Source organism: Miniopterus schreibersii, assembly GCF_964146895.1.
Source record: "Miniopterus schreibersii genome assembly, chromosome: 4".
NCBI lineage: Eukaryota > Metazoa > Chordata > Mammalia > Chiroptera > Miniopteridae > Miniopterus > Miniopterus schreibersii.
In genome coordinates, this window is record NC_138105.1 from 14,137,719 (window position 1) to 14,159,482 (window position 21,764).

The following is a 21,764-nucleotide window of genomic DNA, read 5'->3' on the forward strand; positions in this document are numbered from 1 at the left end:
CATCTCTAACTAAGGGAGTGTTGACGTCTTCGGGACAGATTGGGGTAACCAAGTACACACAACCACAGCATAACATTATCCATAATAGTCACTTGAGCAATTGGGAAGCTAAAGCAAAACTAGGAGCCACTTTATATCTTGAGATGTCACTACTACACCAATTAGAAATGCTCTTATTGGTAAGATCAGTCTGCTTGGTGAGCAGACAGAGATGGGAATCAGGCAGTTGCTTGATGGCTTAGGTTCTTCTTGATGTGACCATTTTAGGAAAACACTATATATTTTTTCCCCAACGAGGAAAGAGTTATTCAAAGTCCTACATTACTTATGGGATAATTTCTCCAGTATCTATGACTACCTCTTGAATTTTATTTTCTCATGCTTTCGTAAGTCATCCAGACCTTTTTGGATTGGTTCATTCTTCCTGGAGAAACATAAATACCTTTAGTCTGGACACTCTTGTGTGTTCTGCCTTCAAATCATTTCAGTTTTCTTCCAGCGATTTGTACCTGTTAGTTTATACCTTTGCAGGTAAAAGTTTGGAGAGACTGGATTCTACTCGCTTTGGAAGCTTCAGTTTATTCCTCTGTAAACTGGATAATAATTGTGCTCCACCCAGATTCCTTCGTCGGGGCCTGTGCTCCCCCCTGAAAGTTACGGGGAACTGTCCCCCGCTGCAAGGGAATTGCCTCACCCAATCCCCTAACCTCAGTGGGAGTCACCGAGGACCAGAGCTTCCTAGGATGGGCTGAGGCTTCAGCTGGAACCAAATTTTGTGACAGACAGATGGTCTCTTTGCCCAATCCTGCATTCTTCATTTCCTTATGGGCGTATCTCCCCCCCCTCCAGTCCTCCTGTACTGTACATAACTTCTTGTCTCAAAGTCTGTTTCCTGGGAACCCAATCTAAAAGAAATGCTACTTCTTCGGATTGTTACTAAGATCGAATATATAAAGCCTATTGGAGAGCAATCCCTTTGGAGTTGGGAATGGAAGGAATATTGGATAGCTGTCATTGTTCTTGGGTGGTATGTCATTGACTGAAACAGTCTCATTTCTGTCTGATCTCATCAATCAGATAGTCCGTTGAGAAAAATAATGTAATAACTAGCTCGAGGCAAAGTTAAGTTCTGTTAAGTTTATTTGTCCCTCAACTCACCCTTCCTTTGCCCTGGTGCCTTCATGGTTGCCTCCTTCCCGGGCCCGTCTCTCCCTCTGCTTCCCCTGGACCCACTCCAACCCTCTATAATCTCTCTGCTCCCAGGAAGATAATGGGAAGGGAAAAAAACCCAGCAAACTTATTCACATTGAGGCCGAATATGTTATCCGTTAGCTTTCTAAGTTACGTGTCATTTGAAATTTTCTCTGTGTGCCTTTGGTTTCATTATCATTAGTTTTTGTATTATGGCCACAAGTGCCCCTCAATCATTTCTGGTCTTCAGCCTAGTGTGAGATCAGTCTTTTAAAATTTGTCTTCCCAGATAGCAAATATCGTAAATAGATTCTTTAAAATGCAGGCCATTAATTGCTACTGCTATCACAAAGAAAATTTCCCCTTTTGTACTAATATTGTGAGCTGAATTGGCCTTAAAGGATGCAATTTTATACCAAGCAAACAAAATGAATAAAATTCTTATTGGATTTCCAAGCAATCAAGGTGAAAAGAGAAAAAACAGAGAATAGAAAATATAAATGTGAAAGGCAGCTCAACTTTCAATGGTCCCAGGAGCTGGGTTGATTGGAGATGGAAAAAGACCAGGCAATAAATGGTTCTTTTTATTTTTTTCATTTTCCTCTGGCACATAAACTCATAACAGCGAAATTTTTCTTCCACATCATATTAGGTAGGAGTCTCAGTAGAAAGTGATAGAAAACTCAACTTGAATTAAGTTAAGCACAAAACGGGAATTAATGGAAGGATCCTGGAGGAGCTCAGAAAATTCAAGGAGGAGCTGCAGGCAACTTGTGGAATTCGGAGACTAGAACTGGGTGGGTCTTAATCCAATCTGATTGGTGTCCTGGAAAGGGGAAATTTGGACACAGAGACAAGCCTGGCACATATTTCCACCTTCAGAGTGACCCAATGTCCTTGCGATGAGTAAGTGGCATTTGTCATTACACAAGTCACTCAGCCAACCAGCCCGAGTAGAGCCAACAGGTGCTAGGCCCTTTAATCTTTCGGGACATAAACCTTGGCATTTTGTGGCCAGTTAATTAGGAGTTGGCCAGCAGCTTCCCATCTGGAAGAAATGTGTGGTCACAGTGGAGTGAGGGAACAGGGCCCAGCCTGGCAGGGAGCTTTTTGTTTCACACTCACTTCCCAGCTACTCTCTGGTAGTAGAGTCAGGTATGGGACTCCTTAAACTCCTACGAGTAAATTCTCCTGTATGAGCCTGTGCAGTCCCCAGGGAGGTGTTTTTTACCCCCCTGTAAGGAGGGGTTGGTGATATAGTAGGGATGCTTTATACATCCATTCAACACGTAATGGCTTGGGCACCTAAAGCTCCACCCAACTTCTCATTCAGTATTTCAAAGAAATACTGCCCATAGTTTTAGTAAGGTGGGGACTAAGAATTAGCTATAGTCCTGAGCCCATGAACAATGTTTCTGTCAACGATGGATCACATTTACAGTGGTGGTCCCACAGATTGTAACGGAGCTGAAAAGTTCCTACTGCCTAGTGACCCTCAGCCATCGTAACGTCCTAGCGCAATGCGTTACGCATATGTTTGTGGTGACGCTGGTGTAAACAAACCTATTACACTGCCAGTTGTGTTAAAAGTATAGCACATACAGTTATGTACGGCACAGAACATTTGACAATGATGATAATCGACTATGCTACTGGTTTATGTATTTATACTTTTTATTTTCATTTTAGAGTGTCCTCTTTCTAGTTATGTAAAATAAGTTTGCTGTAAACGGTGTGCTGTGTAATGGGGGCGGTAGCCTCCCTCCTACAGCTCCTGTTTACCAAGTCTCTTGATTACATCATTTCTCTTGTGCTTGATTTTAATCTCGTGCTGTTTCGTACCGGTTGTAGCCCAGGAGCTATAGGCCAGGCCACATAGCCTAGGTGTGTAGTAGGTTAGCCCATCTAGGTTTGTGTACGTGAACTGTATGATGTTTGCTCAACAAAATTGCTTAAGGACGCATTTCTGGGAACATATCCCCGTCATTCAGCAGCATACGAGATACGTGTAGCAGACTGAGGGAAACTCGGCAAGTCCTGCTTGTTCAGATTCTTCCCTTTGAACCATCCATCCTGGACATACGGATGCTCCTTTCCTGCGGGCATAGAGAGGGCACGTCTCACATCAGGTGTTATGACCTGCTTCTGGGGGGAGGGGAAGGGAAGGTCACAGCGACCTTCCTGCTTTTTACAGCTATTATTAAATTTCATAAATTTACAATTAGATAAACTGTACTTAAAAAGGCAATAGGCATTCCACACTCACCCCTTCCTAATTACGTTACTACATTTACCATTATATGTGTTCTTGTGTACGTGGATGGTGGAAACGCCACACAATGGTGCACTCCTGCGCTAGTCTTCGCAGGGTCACGCTTAGCGATATCACGTTGGTAGTCTGAAACTGGCCCTAGTGGGAGTATTTATGCCACAGAAGTCACAAGCATTACAAATCAGGGCCTGAGAGCTGTCTGTGAACCTTCTGCCGGCCCACCACTGGATGCTGCTTTCTGTGGACAAGCGGAGGGACTGGCCCTCAGTTAAGTGCTGACAGTTCATGCAGAAGAACAGGAGAGAAGGGGGCCATTTGGACAGGTGGGTAGATAGATGCGGTAGAGAGCGGTTTCCTACTTACTAAGTGAAAAAAGAAGGAAGCAAGGTACCCACCGACAATAAGGCCAGGGAAGGAGGTGGTGGAGGGGGGAGGAGTGTGGGGCAGTAGATGGGTTAGAGGAATGTAGCATTTTTTATCGGGAGCCATCCAAAGGCCCCTGGAGAGGTTAGTGGTTGTGAATTCGAAAGAGGCCTGAAAACAGTGGGTGGCTATTTCCCCTGTGCCCGGGCTTGTCCAGCAGCTGGGGTGAAGCGGTGAGTGACCGGACAGCTGGACTTATCCAAGACCAGGCTGTGCCAGACCAGTGTGACCACGTGTCAGGGGCAAGTGAGATGGAGAAATGATAAATGTACAAGTGGCCACCTCACGGGCCTTCCTTACTCATTCTAGCTGACATCACGCCCTACCCACCCCCTGAAACTTTAACCCATCACCCTGTTTAGCGTCCCGTTTTGTTAATTGTTTGTTGTCACCGGGCTAACGCGTCCTACCGACTGTGCTGTGTACGCCGCTGAATCCAGCGCCTCCCCAGCGCTTGGAGCATAGTAGGTGCTCAGTAAGCGATGCGCTGAATAACTCGCTGAATGAATGGCCGCACTTGCTCCTACCTGCCAACCCTGCCCAGGTGCTGCTCCGCGGTGTTTACTTTGGGAGCAGAGGGGTTTTGCGACGCTAAGCCCCGGTTCTTTATTTCCTGGACACTCGGGGGTGACACAGGCAGTTTCCACCCAACCTCAGGCCCGGGGGCAGCGGCCAGGCCTCTGTCCTGCGGTAGCAACGCCAGGAGGGTGATGACGAGCCCCAGCGTGGAGGGCGGGCAGCTCCCGCATTTCACTTTCCAGGGTCGCCCACAGCAGTTTCAGGCCGGCGCGGCGGCTCCAGAAGAGGCGGTGACACCAAAGCGCGAGTCCCCGAGTCCAGGCCCCAGGGCGTGTCGCGGCGGCTCCCGGGCGGGGAGACCCGGGCCAGCAGGTCCCGCGGGGCCCGCGAGGGGCGCTCGGGCGGCTCCCGGCGCCTCCAGGCGGAGACGGCCCCGCACCGAGCCCCCGGGCACCGCCCGCGCGCGCGCCCCCCGCACGGGGCGCGGGCGGAAGAGGGCGGGGCGGGGCGGGGCGGGGCCGCCTGTCTGTCTGTCGTAGCGGACAATAAAGTTTCGAAAGTTTGAAGCAGGAGATACAGTCCACGCCCCTTTGGCAGCCCGCGTGCGGACGCCTGCGGTGCGGGCCGAGCTCGGGTGGCCCTGCGCCCGGGGAGGCGGCGGCGGGGCGCGCGCGCGCCGGGATGGGGGTGACCGTGGAGGTGCGCCAGGTGTACAAGTACCCCTTCGAGCAGGTGGTCGCCAGCTTCCTCCGAAAGGTACCCGCCGCCCTGGTCCCCGTGTGGCCAGCTGTTTGCGCTCAGGGCGCGCTCAGGGCGCCCGCTGCCCGCAGCTGCCGCCCCCCCTCCCGGTGCCCATCGCCCCTCGCCCCTCGCGTCTCCTCTCCCCCCTTCTCCCCTCTTGCCCCCGTTTCCCCCCTCTTGCCCCCTCTTCCTTCTCCCCTCTTCTCAACGCGTGTCCCCTTTCCTCTCCGCTCCCTCCTCCCCCTGTCCCCTCCTGTCCCCTCCCCGCTCCCCACGCGAAAGTCCCCCCGCCGCGCGCTCCCCGGCCGCGGTTTTCCTCCTGCCGGCGCGGGCGGGGGCGCGGGGGGGGCGGGCGGGGCGCGGGCGCGGGCGGGGGCGCGTTTCCTCGAAGGCTCCCCCTCCGGCCGCGAGCGGCTCCGTGCGCGGCCCCACGTCCACACCCGCGCCCGCTGGAGCGCGAGGCCGTGGGGAGAGTTCCAGGAAGCCCAGCTGCTGCAGCCCTGTTGATGTTGGGTACGGCGAGTGGTCTTTCTAGGACATCAGTGACCCCTTAAAAGCTGGGGGGGGGCACTGAAGCCATCATCTTAGTTTTCTCTGCATTTTTTTTTTTTTTTCTATAGCCTCCCCCCTTTCTCTTTTATTAAACAGCTGTGGGACTTTGGGCGGGTCGCTTACCCTCCCTGTGCCTTAGTTTTGTAATCTGTGAAATGGGGAAACAACAGTATCAACTCAAAGGGCCGGTTGTGAGGAATCAAGTGAGATAATTCTTATCAGGGTGACTGGTGCGGGTAGCAGGGCCTCTGACCCGTCTGCACCGCTAACTGAGCACCGCAGCCTCAGTCCGCCGAGGCCCTCCTCCCAAGGGCTCTTCGGGGACTGTGGCTCCTGGCAGTGGGAGAATGGGAAATTTCTTTGAAAAAAACAAAAGCACCCAGGCCTGGGAGGTGGGGCCCCTGGACTTTAGAATGGCTTTGCCTTTAGTTAGTTCACTTGATGACCTTGGTCAGAGGTCATTTTTCTTCTGCAGGCCCCAGTATCTGCTTCTCAGCCGGGTGTTGTACCAGTGGTCTTTCAGGTTTCCCTTCAGCTTTCACATTGTTAAGTAAGATTTCACGCATGTGCACGAAGGAGCACCCACCAGGCAGTGGACTGTGCTCCGTGTGCTACTTGGCAGCAAAAGTACGGGAGATGCTGGGGGAGGAAGGTGGTATTTTTTTAGTGATAGACCTGACTTAAAAAAAAATAAAAATTTTTTTTATTGGTATCAGAGAGAGGAAGGGAGAGGGAGAAACATCAATGATGAGAGAGTCATTGATCAGCTGCCTCCTGCATGCCGCCTACTGGGGATCCAGCAGCCCCTCCCCCCTCCCATGTGCCCTGACCTGAATCGAACCACAGCCTCCTGGATCATAGGTGGATGCTCAACCAGCGTGATGCTCTCACTTGTCAGGCCAGACCTGACTTTTATTAGAGAGGATGATGAAGTTGGGGGCCCAGGTCATGAAGGCGTGAGTAGGATGCTGGTGAACATGATGCTGCCATGGAGACCCGCTCTGGGGGGCATGCCAGCTTGTTCATGGCACCTCTTAGGTGCTCAATGAAAAAAACCTGATGAACAATGAGTGAAAAAACAAATGAAGCATGAATTATGCATCCGATGTAGTCTTTGCCTTAGGCCAGGCTTCTGGGTCCAAAGAGAAGCAGTCAACACCCTTTTTTTTCTGTTAGAATTGGCACTTTGGAGGGTGGATTCGCTAAGGCCACTGCTCCTTGGAAAGCCTTTCTGGATTATAGGCATCAAGAGGTGATCTCTGCCTTGTTAGAACTGGAGGGGCACTTTGTGGAGGACTTTCTCACCATGTGGTGTTGGATGGTTACTTCTGCACGAGTCTTTCACCCTCACTAGACCCCAAGCTTCTTCAGGGCGGGACTTACTCTGTAGAAGCATGTAGCACAACGCCAAGCTCTCACTTCAAGTGCTCGGCACATGTCACGATTCTGGGCTAATTGCTTTCTTTTTTTCATTCAACAGGTGTTTAGAAATACTTCCCTCTGTGTGCTTGGCTCTGTAGAGCTGGTGGTCTGTCCTGGATGAGAGTGACATTAATAAATGATCAACAAAAGAACACAGTTTCAATTCATGATGTGTATTTACACAGGGAAAGTTCAATTTGCTGTGATTGAATATAGCAGGGGGGCCTGCTGAAGGCCCGGTGGCCGTTAGGAAAGGCTTCCTTGAAATAGTGGCATTTGTGAAATAACGGCTGAAGCCTGAACAGGGGTTTCCCGGACGAAAAGGGGAGAGGGGAGGAAGTGCTTTCATACATTTTCGTGTTTACTTCTCCCAGCAGCTTCAGGAAGTAATTATGATTGACTTCCATTTCGCAGTCTGGAGAAACTGAGGTATGGCGGAGTTTAAGCAACTTTTCCAAGTTCCTACAGCTGGCAGGTGGGAGAGCCAGGATTTCCACACATCTGAATCCAAAGCCTATACCCCTAATCACCAGGCTGTGCTGCCTGGCACCTAATAAGAACATAGATGATTATAGTCATTCCTCAGTGTCCCAGGGGATTGGTATCAGGAACTCCACCCCCCTGGATACTAAAATCCAAGGATGCTCAAGTCTCATATAAAAAGTGGCACAGCATTTGCATATAACCTATATTCGCATATAAGCTATAGTAGGGTGTGCCTGTATATCACTTCATTTGTGAGGATTCAAGGTAGTGCTCATTGCGTGGCAAATTCAAGTTTTGCTTCTCGGAACTTTCTGGGATTTCCCCACCCACCTCCAACTATTTTCAATCCCATGGTTGGTTGGGTACAGAGGACCGATTGTATTGAGGGAATAAAATATTTCAGAATCAACTCTGCTATGCTCTCTATCCAATCTCCGGTTCCTTTTGTCCACAGTCTTCCCTCTAGGTTTATTCATCTGGGTCGACTTTTTGTGCCTGATAGAAGGGTGTAGCTTTGCTGTGTGATAGGGTGAGAAAATACAGTGTTTCAGTTTTCTGTGGCAATGTGACAAATCACCCTTGTTATTTAGTGCCTTAAACCAATGACTGAATTCTCATGATTCTGTGGTTGACTGGGTTCAGCCGGGAATTTTTTTGTGTTCCATGTGTTGTAAGCTGAGATCACCTGTAGAGCTGCATTTAGTTAGGGTCTGGAAGAATTCTTATAAAATACTTAGCAAAGTGCCTGGCACATAGTAAATAAAGACTGAGTAGGACATTTTGGAAGTTAGGGGTAGGGAAAGGGAAGGAGAACATTTGCAGAAAAGGCCCAGTGATGGGGCAGTGTTAGCGCTACGGACGACACTACACTTCCATTTTTTCTATTCAAAAGCGATCTTCACAGACCCCTGGGAGGGGCTGTGTGACTATTTCTGAGACATCCGTAAACCCAATGGCTATGAGAATTTTCATCTCTCATTATTTTAAGCTGTTGGTGTTGTAAGAACGGCACCAGGTGTTAGACCAGTGGGGTCTGTCTGGACCTTGGTTCAGCGACCTGGGTACTTAAGTTGTGGCTAGGAAAGAATTCAGAGCCAAGAATTCAGTATCAGCTTTCCAGGTATGTATAAACTATATGAGAAAGTTTATTTAGAAAGTCACAGAGTTAGAAGAAGTGAGTGCTAGAAGAAATGGGCTCAGGAAACAAGTTAGGCAAAAGAAGGGCCCTTGGAGGTTAGGAGAGAGAAGAGTAAAGGTAATGATGTTTGGGGGGACAGAGGAGGGGGCAGGGGATGGGCATGGAGTGAGGAGAGGCACAGGCTTGCTCCTGCTCCTGGGAGGGAGAGTTAGCTGGGTCTTTCATCCTAAGGGCTTTTAATGGTGGGGATTTTAGGGTAGTTTCCACGGGAGGATCTCAGTATCAGCTTTCCAGGTATGTCCTTTCAGGGTTTCGGGCAGGGGGCCATTAGTCCTGATGTCAGCCGTGGCATTGTTTGTCAGACTTTGCTGCTTTTCTGGGCCTGGAGCTGAAACACAACTGAGGCCTAGATGTATTTGATGCAGGTCAAAACCTCTATTCTCTGCCCCCCTTGTATGTTCCCCCTCTAAGGTCTAAGGGGGGGTCTAACCCATATGACTAGCAACATGCCAGGGGAGGAAAGGTCAGTGGAGGGTCTGAACCACATGACCAGCAATTTGCTGGGGAGGAAAGATTACCCTGGGGACAAGTCCTTGTTTGCCCAGTTGCTAGGCACCCAGGGATTTCTTCCCTGGTGACTTCTGTACCTGGCCCATGGTCCTTGCTCTGCTTATGTCTGTCCAACTGCCGACCACAAAGCCACGAACCAGAAGTCAGTAGAGCTGGATCCCAGTAATTGTGCTGTCCCTGTTAGAAGAAGTTCCGGGTGGCCCTGGGAAACAGTTTCCACCCTCGTGCGTATTAGAAAGAGACATCATCTAGGGGTTCTCTTCCACAGGCTCACAGGAAGCGGGGCTAGAGGAAAGTAAATGGGCCTGTTTGTGCAAATTAGAAAAAGGCACGCCTTCCTCTAGGTGGCTGCAGCCCTGTGCCCTCGGGAGCCCTTGTGCAGTGAACAGCACCCACAACTGTATAAGGCAACCTTAGCACCCCACCTATTTCCCAGGATCGTTGGGGACATCAAATGTGTAACAGTTTGACAAGCATAAGCTTTTTATCAGCCTAAAAGTAGCAGGAACGATCTTTTGGGCAAAATACACTTTTCTTTTTCTTTTTGCCTTCATGTAGTGTTTTCAAAGGAAAGCGCTTGGCCGAAGGGACAGTCAGGATCTCCGGGAGGCCTTGAATCTGACTTTGCACAATGGTCTGTTGGACGCCTCTTCAGCACCAAGGAGGTTCTATTTTAAACAGAGCCTCCTGATCTGTGGCTTTTGGTATGTTAGGACTTGCCTCCCAAGTTAGAATATACTACTATTTTTAAAACCTGAGAACTCTTTGCTCCTCTTACACCTGCCTGTTGGGTACCACAGGCAAAATATTAGCTACGTGCTTTCAAAGTTAAGTGGCACTTTGAAAACAAACAGCACAACGCTTTTTTTCCTGAAATGTGTATAGTGTTTTTCAATGAACTCTTTGTGGAGGAGTACCATGAAACCCGCAATGGTTTATTCATCCAGTGCTAAGCGGTGCTTTCCACGAACTGTGGCATCCAATGCACTTGACAATGCATATTGTGTTCTTTGCATGACAAAGTGAACACAAAGTTGCGTAGATGAACGTGGCAGTCTAGAAGCTCAGTCATCTCTCGCAGCCCACACCGGTCTGTTTAATGGGCTTACCTTTCATGAGCTGGATTCAAAGGCTTCTTAAGTTTTGTATATCTGAAACTTAAAATCATTACAAAGGACCCAGAGAGTCATTGTGTTGACTGGGTTTTCTTGTTCAGTCTCAAATGAGGGCAGAGAAGTTAGTTTTTCTTACCGTAGAGTTGTTGAGGTTGGTTTTCTTTTTATGCTATAGGCAAAAGAGTCATTGTGAGTAAAGGGTAAGGGCTATTGCCATTTGTTCCTGATGTGTCACAAGTACCCAAAGAGATCCTGGAACATAGTTGGTACTCAACAAACGCTTGTTGAGTGAATGAATGAATGAATGAATGAGTGAAATACACTCTTCTGAGATTTAGCCTTACGTAATTTCAGACCAAGTCAGCGTGGAATTCAGTAACGTGCCCTTACTATGTGGACTGTAGTAAAATGGACAGATTAAAATAATTTCTTTGCTTCAACAGTGACCTCGGGCTTTATTTATTCTAGCCAGCAGTCTAATGGGCTGAACAGAATGGTTTGAGTGTTTTCCCTTAAACTCATAAAGGGGATTTATGAGTGGCTATTTCCATTTAGAGTAGAAAGTTGATTGGGTAATTAATAATGTTTCCATTTCTGATCCTATCTCTTCCCCCTTGCAAATCTGACACATGTCTGGAATGTCTCCCCCTGCAGAGCTCCTGAAATATTTGGGGTGAACGCACATTTCCAAAATGAGTGACCTGACAAGTGATAGGCCTAGTTTAGCATAATGGTTGCTATTCTTTTGGCTCACAGTGTAATAGCGTTTCTTCCCCTTTACCTTCCTGTCTCGATTCTGCTAGGAGATTAGGCATGACGTGGAGGGGAATGGGGCAGACATGAAGAACAAGGGCTCTGACATCAGATGGGGGGCCCGAGTGCTTCTCGCTGTGTGAGTTTAGACAAGTCAGTTCATCTTTCTATGGCTCAGTTTGCAGAAAAAGAGGAATTATGGCTTAGTTTGCAAAATAAGAGGAATTATAGCTATCGTCTGGAGTTGGGGGAAATAAATTTTGTAATGCACATAGTTGCATATAATATACATAGCTTAATGTTGGTAGGCAGTAGGTGCTTTAAAAGTACTTATTAAAAATTATGATAGCCTGGCTGGCATGGCTTAGTGGTTGAGCATTAACCTAGGATCCAGGAGGTCGCAGTTTGATTCCTGGTCAGGGCACATGCCCGAGTTGCGGGCTCGATCCCCAGTCAAGGGTGTGCAGGAGGCAGCTGATCAGTGACTCTCTCATCATTGATATTTCTATCTCTCTCTCTCTCCCTCTCCCTTCCTCTCTCTGAAATCAATAAAGGCATATAAAATTAAAAAAAAATTATGATAGTAATACTACTACAAATAATAATTTATTACACTATTCCATGAACCTAAAAATAAAGAGCTAAGAGAAGTAGTCTGCAGAAATCTTTACTAACTTGGAATAATAAAGGTTGGAGTAAACATGAATAAAGTTGCATTTTTGAATTATGACTTATTTTTAAAATATCATTTAAATAACATTAAAGTATACTTGGTAACTTATCTCATGGAGGTTGTAGCTTAATCTGGGCATAAAAGGAGATTTTTAACTATCAAAGTACTAACAGTTAAACATTCATTATATGTCTACTAATAGACGTTCACACTAAGTGTGTGCCGTGGGAGATGTGAAGGAAAGTAAAACATCGCCCTGGCCTCAAGGAGCTCATGGTCAAGGGGACAGAGGGAAATATATGGATTTTTTGTGATAAGGGCTTTTTCAGGGACATAACACAGACATACAGTGTGAGGCATGGTTTGTATTTTAATTATAAACCTATGAGAACTTCTAGGATATTTAGAGTTTGATGCCTTTTTCAAAAAGTCAGTCTTCTTGCTAGTCCTCTCATTCCTGGATGCGGTGCTCTCTCTAATGCTAGTGGGGAGGGATGTGTCAGGGAGGCCTGGTGTATCTCATACAAATTCTGAATTGCTAAAGCATGAGCTTGTGAGGTTTTACTTGTCTAGTAAAGGAAGAAATATCTTCCAATAGTTTTCTAATCGTCATTTAAATACACTTGGGTGGCAGATGGATATCAGTAGTATACTTCACACCACACCACACAGGAAATTGCAAGATCTCAAAGATGTGGATGCATTCATTAGTAGCAGAATGGGCCACTGCTTATTGAGGACCTGCATGGTGCCAGGTGTTACACTTTACCCGATAACAACTCTTTGAAGCAGGTATTTTTGTCTAATTTTACAGATGAAGAAACTAAGGCAGACTCAGATGAAAGTGATTTGCCCAAGACTCCCACAGATGAGCTTCCAACTGAGATCTCTTGAGTTCTAAACTGTTTCAACACTGTGTGCTTTTTAAATTTTGTTTTTTATTTCCTAACTTTTAATTTAGAGATAATTTGATGTATCAAATGTTGCAAAAACAGCAGAGAATTCCAGTACACTCTTTACCCAGCTTCCCCAAACCACTGTATAATTTTTAGAACCATGGAGATAACATTGGTACAATGTTAACTAATCTACAGAACTTATTCAAAATTTGGCAGGTGTCCACTAATTTTGTTTTTCCAGAATAGGAACCAATCCAAGATCCCACCTTGCCTTTCGTTATCCTGTCTTAGTCTCCTCCAGCGTGGGAGAGTTCATTAATCTTTGTCTTTCCGGACCATGGCACTTTCAAAGAGTACTGGCCAGTTGTTCTGGAGACTTTGATTGTATCTTAGTGCGTTTGGGGTTATGTATGCATGTAATGTTGAGATAGAGGATTTTCCTTTGTGTCACAATTATAAACTATTCCTTTCAAAGAACTTCAGTCATTATGTCCTTGCTAATTATTAGGACATTTTGGAATGAATGAGGGTGATGTGACAGTGGTTGGCCTCTGTTTAGCGTAACTTCCCAGCCAGAGGGCCTTTGAGGATCATCTGGTGGTCCCCACCCTGGCTTCACAGACGGCAGCATCGTGGTCTGCATGTCTTGACTCCTGGTCCTTTGTTCTTTCTACTTCATCATCCCACTGGCCTGAAAGGCCAATTCAAAATATCTATCGACATAAACAAGGTTAGTTTTTTTATCATTGGAATTTTGTTTCATCAGTGACCCCTTTGATATTGGTATAAAATTAACTTTGCTTTTCCTTAAGATAAACTATTGCATGTGGCTCATAAGGGGAATTTGGCATAGCCCACGGTGATTTCTTTGTGTAACTACGCACTGGATCTCTTTTCAGCAGCTCCATGTACATGTTTGGAAGCAGCTTGGGTAGCAAAGATTTCTTTAGTGTTTATAAAACAGGTATGTTAATATACCAGGCTTCTTTTAGTCATCTTTGCAGGATTAATCATACGGATCCGGCAGCTCATCTGCTTCCTGGATCATGCCATTTGGAAGTTGGTAAACAATGACTCCTTTGAGGTCATCAGCCCTCTTGTTTTTTTTACAGGGGGAGGGGTAAGGAGTGTGTTATAAAAGGCAGGCATTGACTTCTAAGCTCTTTGGAAAGTTGATATTTTACTAACTTCTTACTGTCCTAAGGGTAGGCTTTATGAAGACACACACACATATATATATATTTCTCTCTCCTGTAAATAAGAAAGGTAAATACCATATTTTATGAAGCTCCCCCTACAGATGTATTGAGTGTTATTCCTGTAATTAGGTGGACTCAATTTCTTGGCCTCTCACTTTTCTAGCTATATGTTTGTTTTCATGTATATTTTGTTTTTTACCCAGTATTTTGCACGTTTTTGGCCTCTTACATTTTAATATGTAAAAAATAAATGAAAGCAAGGTATATGAAAATGCAGAAGAGTCTACATTTTGCCCTTGTTAGACTGTTACATACATATAATGTATACAGTGATTATTTGCAATAGATCAGGTTCTTGGGGGAAGGAGTTAGTTAATGCATTCTGTGAAGAAAGTAAAAATGCTGAGTTCAAAATGAAGTCAAATATACCTTAAAAAGCCCGTCACCCATGCGTGCATGGCGAATGTGCACGTCCCACTCAGTCATTCTTATGCCACTGCAGTTTGTGATCCACTGGGCCAGGTCCAAGGGTGGCGAGGGTTTCGGGAAGGTATCTGGGTCATCAGACCACTGTGCTTTCATGAGAGTTTCTAGTGTTTTTAACACAAAGACTCCTTATCTTAACAATCGTTAATAGGTTTACTGGTTTCGGAGGTGACTAAATGAGATAATACATAGGGTAGTCTCAATGCAGCACCCTGTATGGGCACAGTAAATGCTCAGTAAGTCTTCAGTGGGCTGATCCTGACCGAGCTTGGTCCATTCCACTGCTACACTGCTTGGACAGGAAAAACCTGTTCAGCTGCTTCCTGTCTTCCCAAATTGGCGTTACTGGTGGTGACCCTCTCTGAGCAGGTGACCCTCTCTCAACCCCTTATTACCTGACTTCAGATAAATTTTTGTGAATTAAATCATGAATATTCAAGTTACCACAAGGTGATGTCAGATCATTTCAAGTAATGCCAGGTAGGGGGAGCCTCAGCACAATAAATCCTTTTAAACAAGCTCCAACACGTGCCTTTTATGTTGTCGTATTTAGCTACTGTAAACAAACCTCTGGTTTCTTTTCCTGTTCTCCCATGGAAACCCGAGGCTCATGTCTCTCCAACTCCAAAAGTAGTTGCATAGGAAAATGACTTGAATCTTGCAGATGACTTTATTGGAATGAATAGTTCGGGATCTCTTGTGTTTGATTAATAAAACTTCCATTTTACTTTTGTTATTTACAAGCATTGTCTGATGGGTGACCCCCTAAGAATTTATTTTATAGCCGCCTCTCTTGACAATTTTCATCCCCCTATTACTCCTTAGTCTGACATATATATATATATATATATATATATACACACACACACACACATACACACATACATATATATATATCTCTCAACTAACAATGTAAACTCTCTAAATGGCTACAATTTTGTTGGTTTTATTATTATATTCTCAGTGCCTGGAACAGTGCTTGGCATGATACTCAAAAAACTGTTGAATGAAGAATATTCACTATTATTTAAACTGATACCCTTTGACTTGGTAAACAAATATAACAATTATGTAAAAGTGTGAACTGAGTTTATTATACTCTTTAGGAATTTCACTGATAACTAAGTGAAGTAATAAGAACTGAAAACATTGACCACTGCCCTTCTCTGGTGATTACATATCCAACCTCTTTCGTAATTTAGTTCAGTAATCTTCCTACAACCTACGTCACATTTACAGTATTCAGTCAGGATGTACTGAGCAAACTGGGACTGCAGTAATGGAAATATTCTCATTTTACCTAGGATGAAAGTTCTAGTTCACACACACACACACACACACACACGCTGCTATACAGGGTTGGGGGGACCCACACGCACTGAGTTTCACATACTATTTCCTGGGGCTCAGAAGACTTACAGCTCAAATTTGCCAAGTGGAGGGCCTTCCTTTGCCCCCCCCCATCCTCTTTGCTGCTCTCATCTCCCCCTTAGCACCTTATAATGTCTTGGGTAAGACTTCCTGTAATTTTCTTTTCAGATTTGATCACATGATGAAGCAGTAAACTTCTGGGAAAAGAGCCCACGGGGTGCTCAGCAGGCCTGAGTCAGCAGCCACCCTGTCCTGTGGCTTTGAGGAAGTCAGTTCTGCTCCCCAAGTTCTTTCTTTGTGCATCTGAACAGATGGAAAGGGTTGGATCTGAGTAACTGACTTACCTGTAGTTTAGGTGGACAGACTTTGAAGGCAACAGAGAGCATCTGCGGGTAAATTATACTCTCGGTGATCATTAGCCGGCTGATTTTGAGCAAATTACTTACTTTTTCTGAGCCTCATTTCTCACACGTGAAGGGGGAAAAACAGCATATGTCTCACGGGATAGTTTTGAGAATTAAACTGATATAATGTATATACACTGCCTAGGCCAAAAATGGTAGCTACTGTCAGCCTTATTATATCCAAATTGTCTTTCAGGGGAATTTAGTCAATAAATTAACTGTTTATTGAGGACCTGGCGCAGACTACTTGTAGGATCATACTCCTGTGATGCTAACCCAGCTCCAGGCAGTGGTGTGAGACAGTAGTGAAGGGGTTCCCTCTGTCTTAGCCGTGGTTTAATTTCCCGGCTCTCCCACTCACTAGCTGGGTGAACCCCCGCTCTCTGACCATTTCTGAGAGATGGAGTAATATCCCACAGCCCAGTCACAACAAAGAGGCTGTTACGAGACTTCAATAAGACTGTGCAAGTAAAGCATTTAGCACAGTGCCTGGCACAAAAACACTCTTGATTTAATAAGGCTGGCTCAGTATTAATAGTATTAGTTATTGGGTAGCTTAACCTAACCTGCCCCTCTGCATGGAGGGCTAGGCTGGGGCAAAGGAAGGTTCCTCCTAGATTTCATGCAGGCCCAGCTGATGATAGCATCTCACTTACCTAGGCTGAAATAGTAAAATTAAGACCCTTGATTGAAAACGGGCCTTAGGCAGTGCTTGGAAAATGTTTCCTGTTCCTGCACATAACCGTGGCTACCATGGGATAGCTCACTTTGGTGGAAGATGGATGGTAATTCTTCTCTATTTGCTTTCTTTTAGTATCCCAACCCCATGGATAAAAATGTCGTCTCGGTACAAACCGTGGAGGAAAAAAGAGGTAGGTTCTCTGAATTCACCTCCCTTCAGTGATGAGCATTAAATGATACTGATTTTTGTAAAGATGTGTGTTTGTGGCTGGTGTGTGTGTGGCCTATTTTGTTTCAAACTGGTCTGTTTCTGTATTTGAAGTGACTAATAGAAAAGAGCGCCCAACATTTATAGCAGTCAAAGGCTGGCCTCCTATTCCCTTGCCACTTTCTCAGTTAATCCTTGATGACAGTGATAACAGCTAACATTTTTCAACACTTAATATGTGCCAGGCACAGTTTGTTTTATTAACTCATTTAATCTTCAGAACAGTCTGTGGGGTAGGTATGATGATTACTCCTATTTAATGACCTAAGAAACCGAGGCAGAAAGAGAAATAACCGGTCCAAGGTCACATGGCCCTACCCCTATAACATATTTATGTATCATTTTATAGATAAATGGATGTGGTTAATAGCATGTGTGTGAGATGTGACTGTAAAGTGATTAGATTGTGAGGTCATAACTCTACTTAACGTGGTTCAGTATTGGCCAGAGCAGGGGTTGATAATTTATGCTTGTGTGGCCTGTTGTAAATAAAGTTTTATTGGCACTCAGCCATGCCCGTTTGTTTATATTTTACCTGGGGCTGCTTCCTTGTGACAGCAGCAGAGTTGAGCTGCTGCAACAGGGACTATATGGCTCACAAAACCTAAAATATTTACCAGCTGGCCCTATAAAGAAAATGTTTACCGACCCCTGGCCTGGAGTGTTGGAGTCTTTACTGTCCCGTCACTCACATGTCCTGCGGAAGCATTTTCTCTGACAGTATTTGAACTTGAGAACCGAGCAGTGCAGGGAACTGTAACGATGGGCGTAATCCACGTCTAAACCTTTGGAGACGCCCAGCCCCCGGTCTCACATGTTCCTAAGCCTTCCCAGTGAGCGACATGACTCTGAGGCCTTCTCTGTGCTGGGTGAACAGAAAACTGTCTTTTGCTTGTGAGGTTGTTTTCTGTACTTCTATTACGCTTATAAATACATTAAAAAAAACCATTTTCTCAGATACCTGCACTCAGCGTGGGAGAAATTTGTTATTTGACATCAGAGGAATCTAATTTCAAGTCCTGATTTTGTTCCTATCTGTATAACCTAACTTCTCGGAGGCTCAGTTTCTTCATCTGTTCAGTGGGAAAGTAATAAACCTGCTTTTAGGTGGTTGTGAAGATCGAATAAGAGAACAATGTTCATATTCCAGAGTGGCATGGGAACGTTAATTATAATTTCCAGCAGCGACAAGGGCATCTTTGCCTACAGGAGCGGCTAATCCATTTTCAGTACGTGCTGCAAACATTGGATGCGGTGCCCAGAGGCGTGCCGATCGGCAGAGAAGACAAGCAGCTTCCGAACAGTCAGAAGCTTGTTTGCAGCAAGGGTCAGGGCTCCTAGAGCCAGAGCTGTGAGAAACCTTGTAGGAGTGTGGCCGAGTCACAGTAACTCACACAGCAAACGACAACACTTTAAGTTTATCTTTTTCTCTTACTTGGTCTCCCTTTTTCTTAACTCACATTTATTGAGTGTTTTTTGTGTGTGTGTGTGTGTGCTTGTTGTCATTTTTAAAATATATTCCTGGTGCTATTCTGGAAACTTCCTTTCAAAACAGTAGTTCAAGTCACAGGGAGTCTGCTTCCCTATAAGAGAAAAGTATGCCTAATATAATTAATTATGTTTAAATTTCATAGCTAGAAATCTGGGCTTGAAAACCTGTTTGGTGCAGAAGGCAGCAGAATCAAATTCTCCATTTATTTTTGTTAAGACATTCTCTTTGTTGGAGTTGAGCAGGAGGTTCATTGGCCATTGTCATTGGAGTGTTGACATTGATAGTTCATAGCAGTGAGCAGTTTGCGATTCTTTTATCCTTGACTTTAGGATGTGTACTTGTGAGTGCTTTACACATATTCCTTGATCACAGATAAGTGTATTTGGAGTAATTTGGCCCAGAAAAGTGGTCAGAGACACTACATTTTGAGTTAAACATTTTCTGAGGAATTTTACGCACAGAAAATTGAGATTGACATTCAAAGTTTTCTTGACCTTAAGACAAGAGTACATTTCCTTAAATATTTTTTTGAGTGTAAAAATTTTCTATTTCTAGATGTGTCAACAGGGATCATCTATAGGAAGAGGATTGCAATCTGTCAGAACGTGGTTCCAGAAATTTTAAGGAAGGTAACTTCATTTCAAAATTTTACCAGCTGTGGTGTAACATTGGGTAATTTTCTGATAGTCATGAAAAGAGCATCTTCTGATGGGAAGGAGTGGTAGGACTTTCCCAGCTCTCTTACCTCATAGCCCTGCAGAGGAAGAAAGGTCTGTTATATCCAGCCTCAGTTTTTCCCCCCTTTTTATGAACCCCTGAGGGCCCGCTTTCTAGAACCATTTTCAGTGCCCTAGAAAACTAGCCTGAGGACAGGTGTGAGAACTAATGCTTTTTTTTAAGCTTTTTAAAAAATTGATTTCTAGAGAGAGAGGAAGGGAGAGAGGGAGAGAGAGAAACATTGATGTAAGAATGAAACACCCATAGCCGCCTCCTGCACGCCCCCTACTGGAGATCGAGCCTACAGTCCCGGGCATGTGCCCTGACCGGGAATTGAACCAGCAACCTTTCAGCGCACGGGACTGAGCCACACCGGCCACACCAGCCAGGGCCAACCTCAGTTTTGGCAGATGCCACCAGAGACAGTTTTTTCCTGTCTGGTTCTGTCTCTTTTGTGGAGGACTCTTAGTGGACATAGAGCTGGTCTACAGTTATTTTAAAGGTACCTTGGACGTTGGACATCAAGTGACCATCTTTCCTTATCTGGTCACGGTTAGATATGACTCTTAGGTAAGAATGACCAGAGGTGGGCAGACGGTGGATATTTAGACAGATATTTGTAAGGGAGGTAAAAGCTTCAGTTTCTATTTCCCTGCCGGAGAGAACCGTTATTTCGGGGAGTATAATGTTCCCAGTGCTCTCTGTAAGCCTTTCTGTGTATGTTTCTGTAAAGTGATGGCATTAATGATGGAAATCGTCATGATAGCAAACTGTTTTCTCTCTTTGAAATCCTTCAGCACACTGGTGATTGTTGGAAAAAAGGGTAAGTGGAAATTTTTAATCACATTGCTTGAACCGTAGAGAAAGTAGTGACAAGAGCCTTTTTAGAATCATTAGGAAATAAGAGGAGAACATCCTGATTCACACTTTAAAAAATGTCTCAGATGGATGTTTCAACCCAGAAGTGGTTCTGTGTGTGACGTGGAACCCGCTGGGCTCCTGCCAACGAGCTCAGAAATGTCTTTGCTGTGTTGTTGTAGAGAAGATGGCAGCTTCTAGCACTTCCTTACGATGGATTAAGACTCCGTCACATTCTTTAGTGGAAAGAAGTGTGACATGAAGATGAAAATGAACTTTCTTTTATTTTCCAGGTGGTAAAAGGTGTTGCAATATGTGCAGCAAATTATTACTGACTCTTTCCCCAGATTATGTACCCTGCCTGCCATTGCCCTATATACATGCTTGAATCTATTATTAAAAAGGCATTCAACTTTGTGTTGTATCTCAATTCTTAAATAATTTAAGGCCACCTCTGACTTGTACAGTTCTGCCTTTGTAGTTTTCCATGTCTCTTCCACCTAGGAAAGAATGCATTTCTAGGTATTGAACAGAGTTTAAAATGAAGAAAATATTTTACCTGGTATCGTCCCACACGTGAGCCCGTAAGTGGGCCCAATTAGAATCCATCAATTTAAGAAGGCCATAACCAGCCCTGGAGGAGACGCGAAGGAGGCTGATAATTTGCTTGGTGTTTAGCAGTTAGGGAAATCAGGCCCGGGGCTGTACAGCCTGCATAAATCCTGGGCCATTCGCACGTCCTCACCAGCATTTAGTAAGGTCGTAGTATGTTTGATTATCGAGGACTTACAGCCATTGGGGAGCCACCATCCACATATCAGGATCACTTGTCCCCTTAATTATCTAAGACCGAAAGCAGTTCTGGGCACAATCCTTGTGCAGCCTGCTCTTCCTAAATTGAGAAAGCCATCCTCCCTCTGTTGGACAGGTGAGCATTTTAAAGGTACCCAATATCCAGTTAGAAGAGGAATCGTGGCTCAATCCTCAGGAAAGAAGCATGGCCATACAGAGTCACTGCCTTACGTGGACACAGTATGCATCCATGAAGGAAGAGTCTGTCTTCCGGGAAAGCATGGAGAATCCAAATTGGTAAGATCACCTGTGCGTGTGTTTGGGCACGTGTGTGTGGACGTGGGGGCTGGGTGCAAGGCCGCACAGGTGAGCACATGTATTGAAAAGCTATGGTTTCATACTTATAATCTCTGTTTATAACTCACAGTAGGTACACATTATTAATTTTTCATCACACAAGTAATTAATGAATAGATTTCCCTTTGGAGGGAAAATGACAGAGCTCAGTCCCTTTCTGGCCCCCCTGTTCAATCCTGGTGTCTTTCGCATTCTCCAGAGGCAGTTGGTGTCATCACTGTGCTGAGCATTTTTCTAGATTTTAAGATACCTTGAGGTACTTACATGTGTGCTCACAGAGGCTGTGTAGTATGGTTTTGTATATCTTTTGTTACATACATACTTTCATTCTGTGTGAACCATTGCCCCCTTACCTTTTCTGCTTAATGGACTGTTCTAAACTTTA

General features: G+C 45.1%; 1 protein-coding gene across 3 annotated transcripts in view; it reads left to right on the forward strand.

Moving 5' to 3' along the window:
• The first annotated feature begins 4,999 nt into the window (after window positions 1–4,999).
• The window catches only part of PRELID2 (PRELI domain containing 2), a 66,161-nt gene continuing 49,396 nt past the window's right edge, over window positions 5,000–21,764 (forward strand). For all 3 annotated transcript variants that reach the window (XR_013998801.1, XM_081137328.1, XM_081137329.1), the window contains exons 1-4: window positions 5,000–5,161; window positions 17,029–17,086; window positions 19,211–19,284; window positions 21,159–21,319. Coding sequence is in view for 2 of the 3 variants with exons in the window: in XM_081137328.1 (XP_080993454.1) it covers window positions 5,087–5,161; window positions 17,029–17,086; window positions 19,211–19,284; window positions 21,159–21,319 (368 nt within the window). In the remaining variant the exon portion in view is untranslated. The remainder of the gene's footprint in view (window positions 5,162–17,028; window positions 17,087–19,210; window positions 19,285–21,158; window positions 21,320–21,764) is intronic.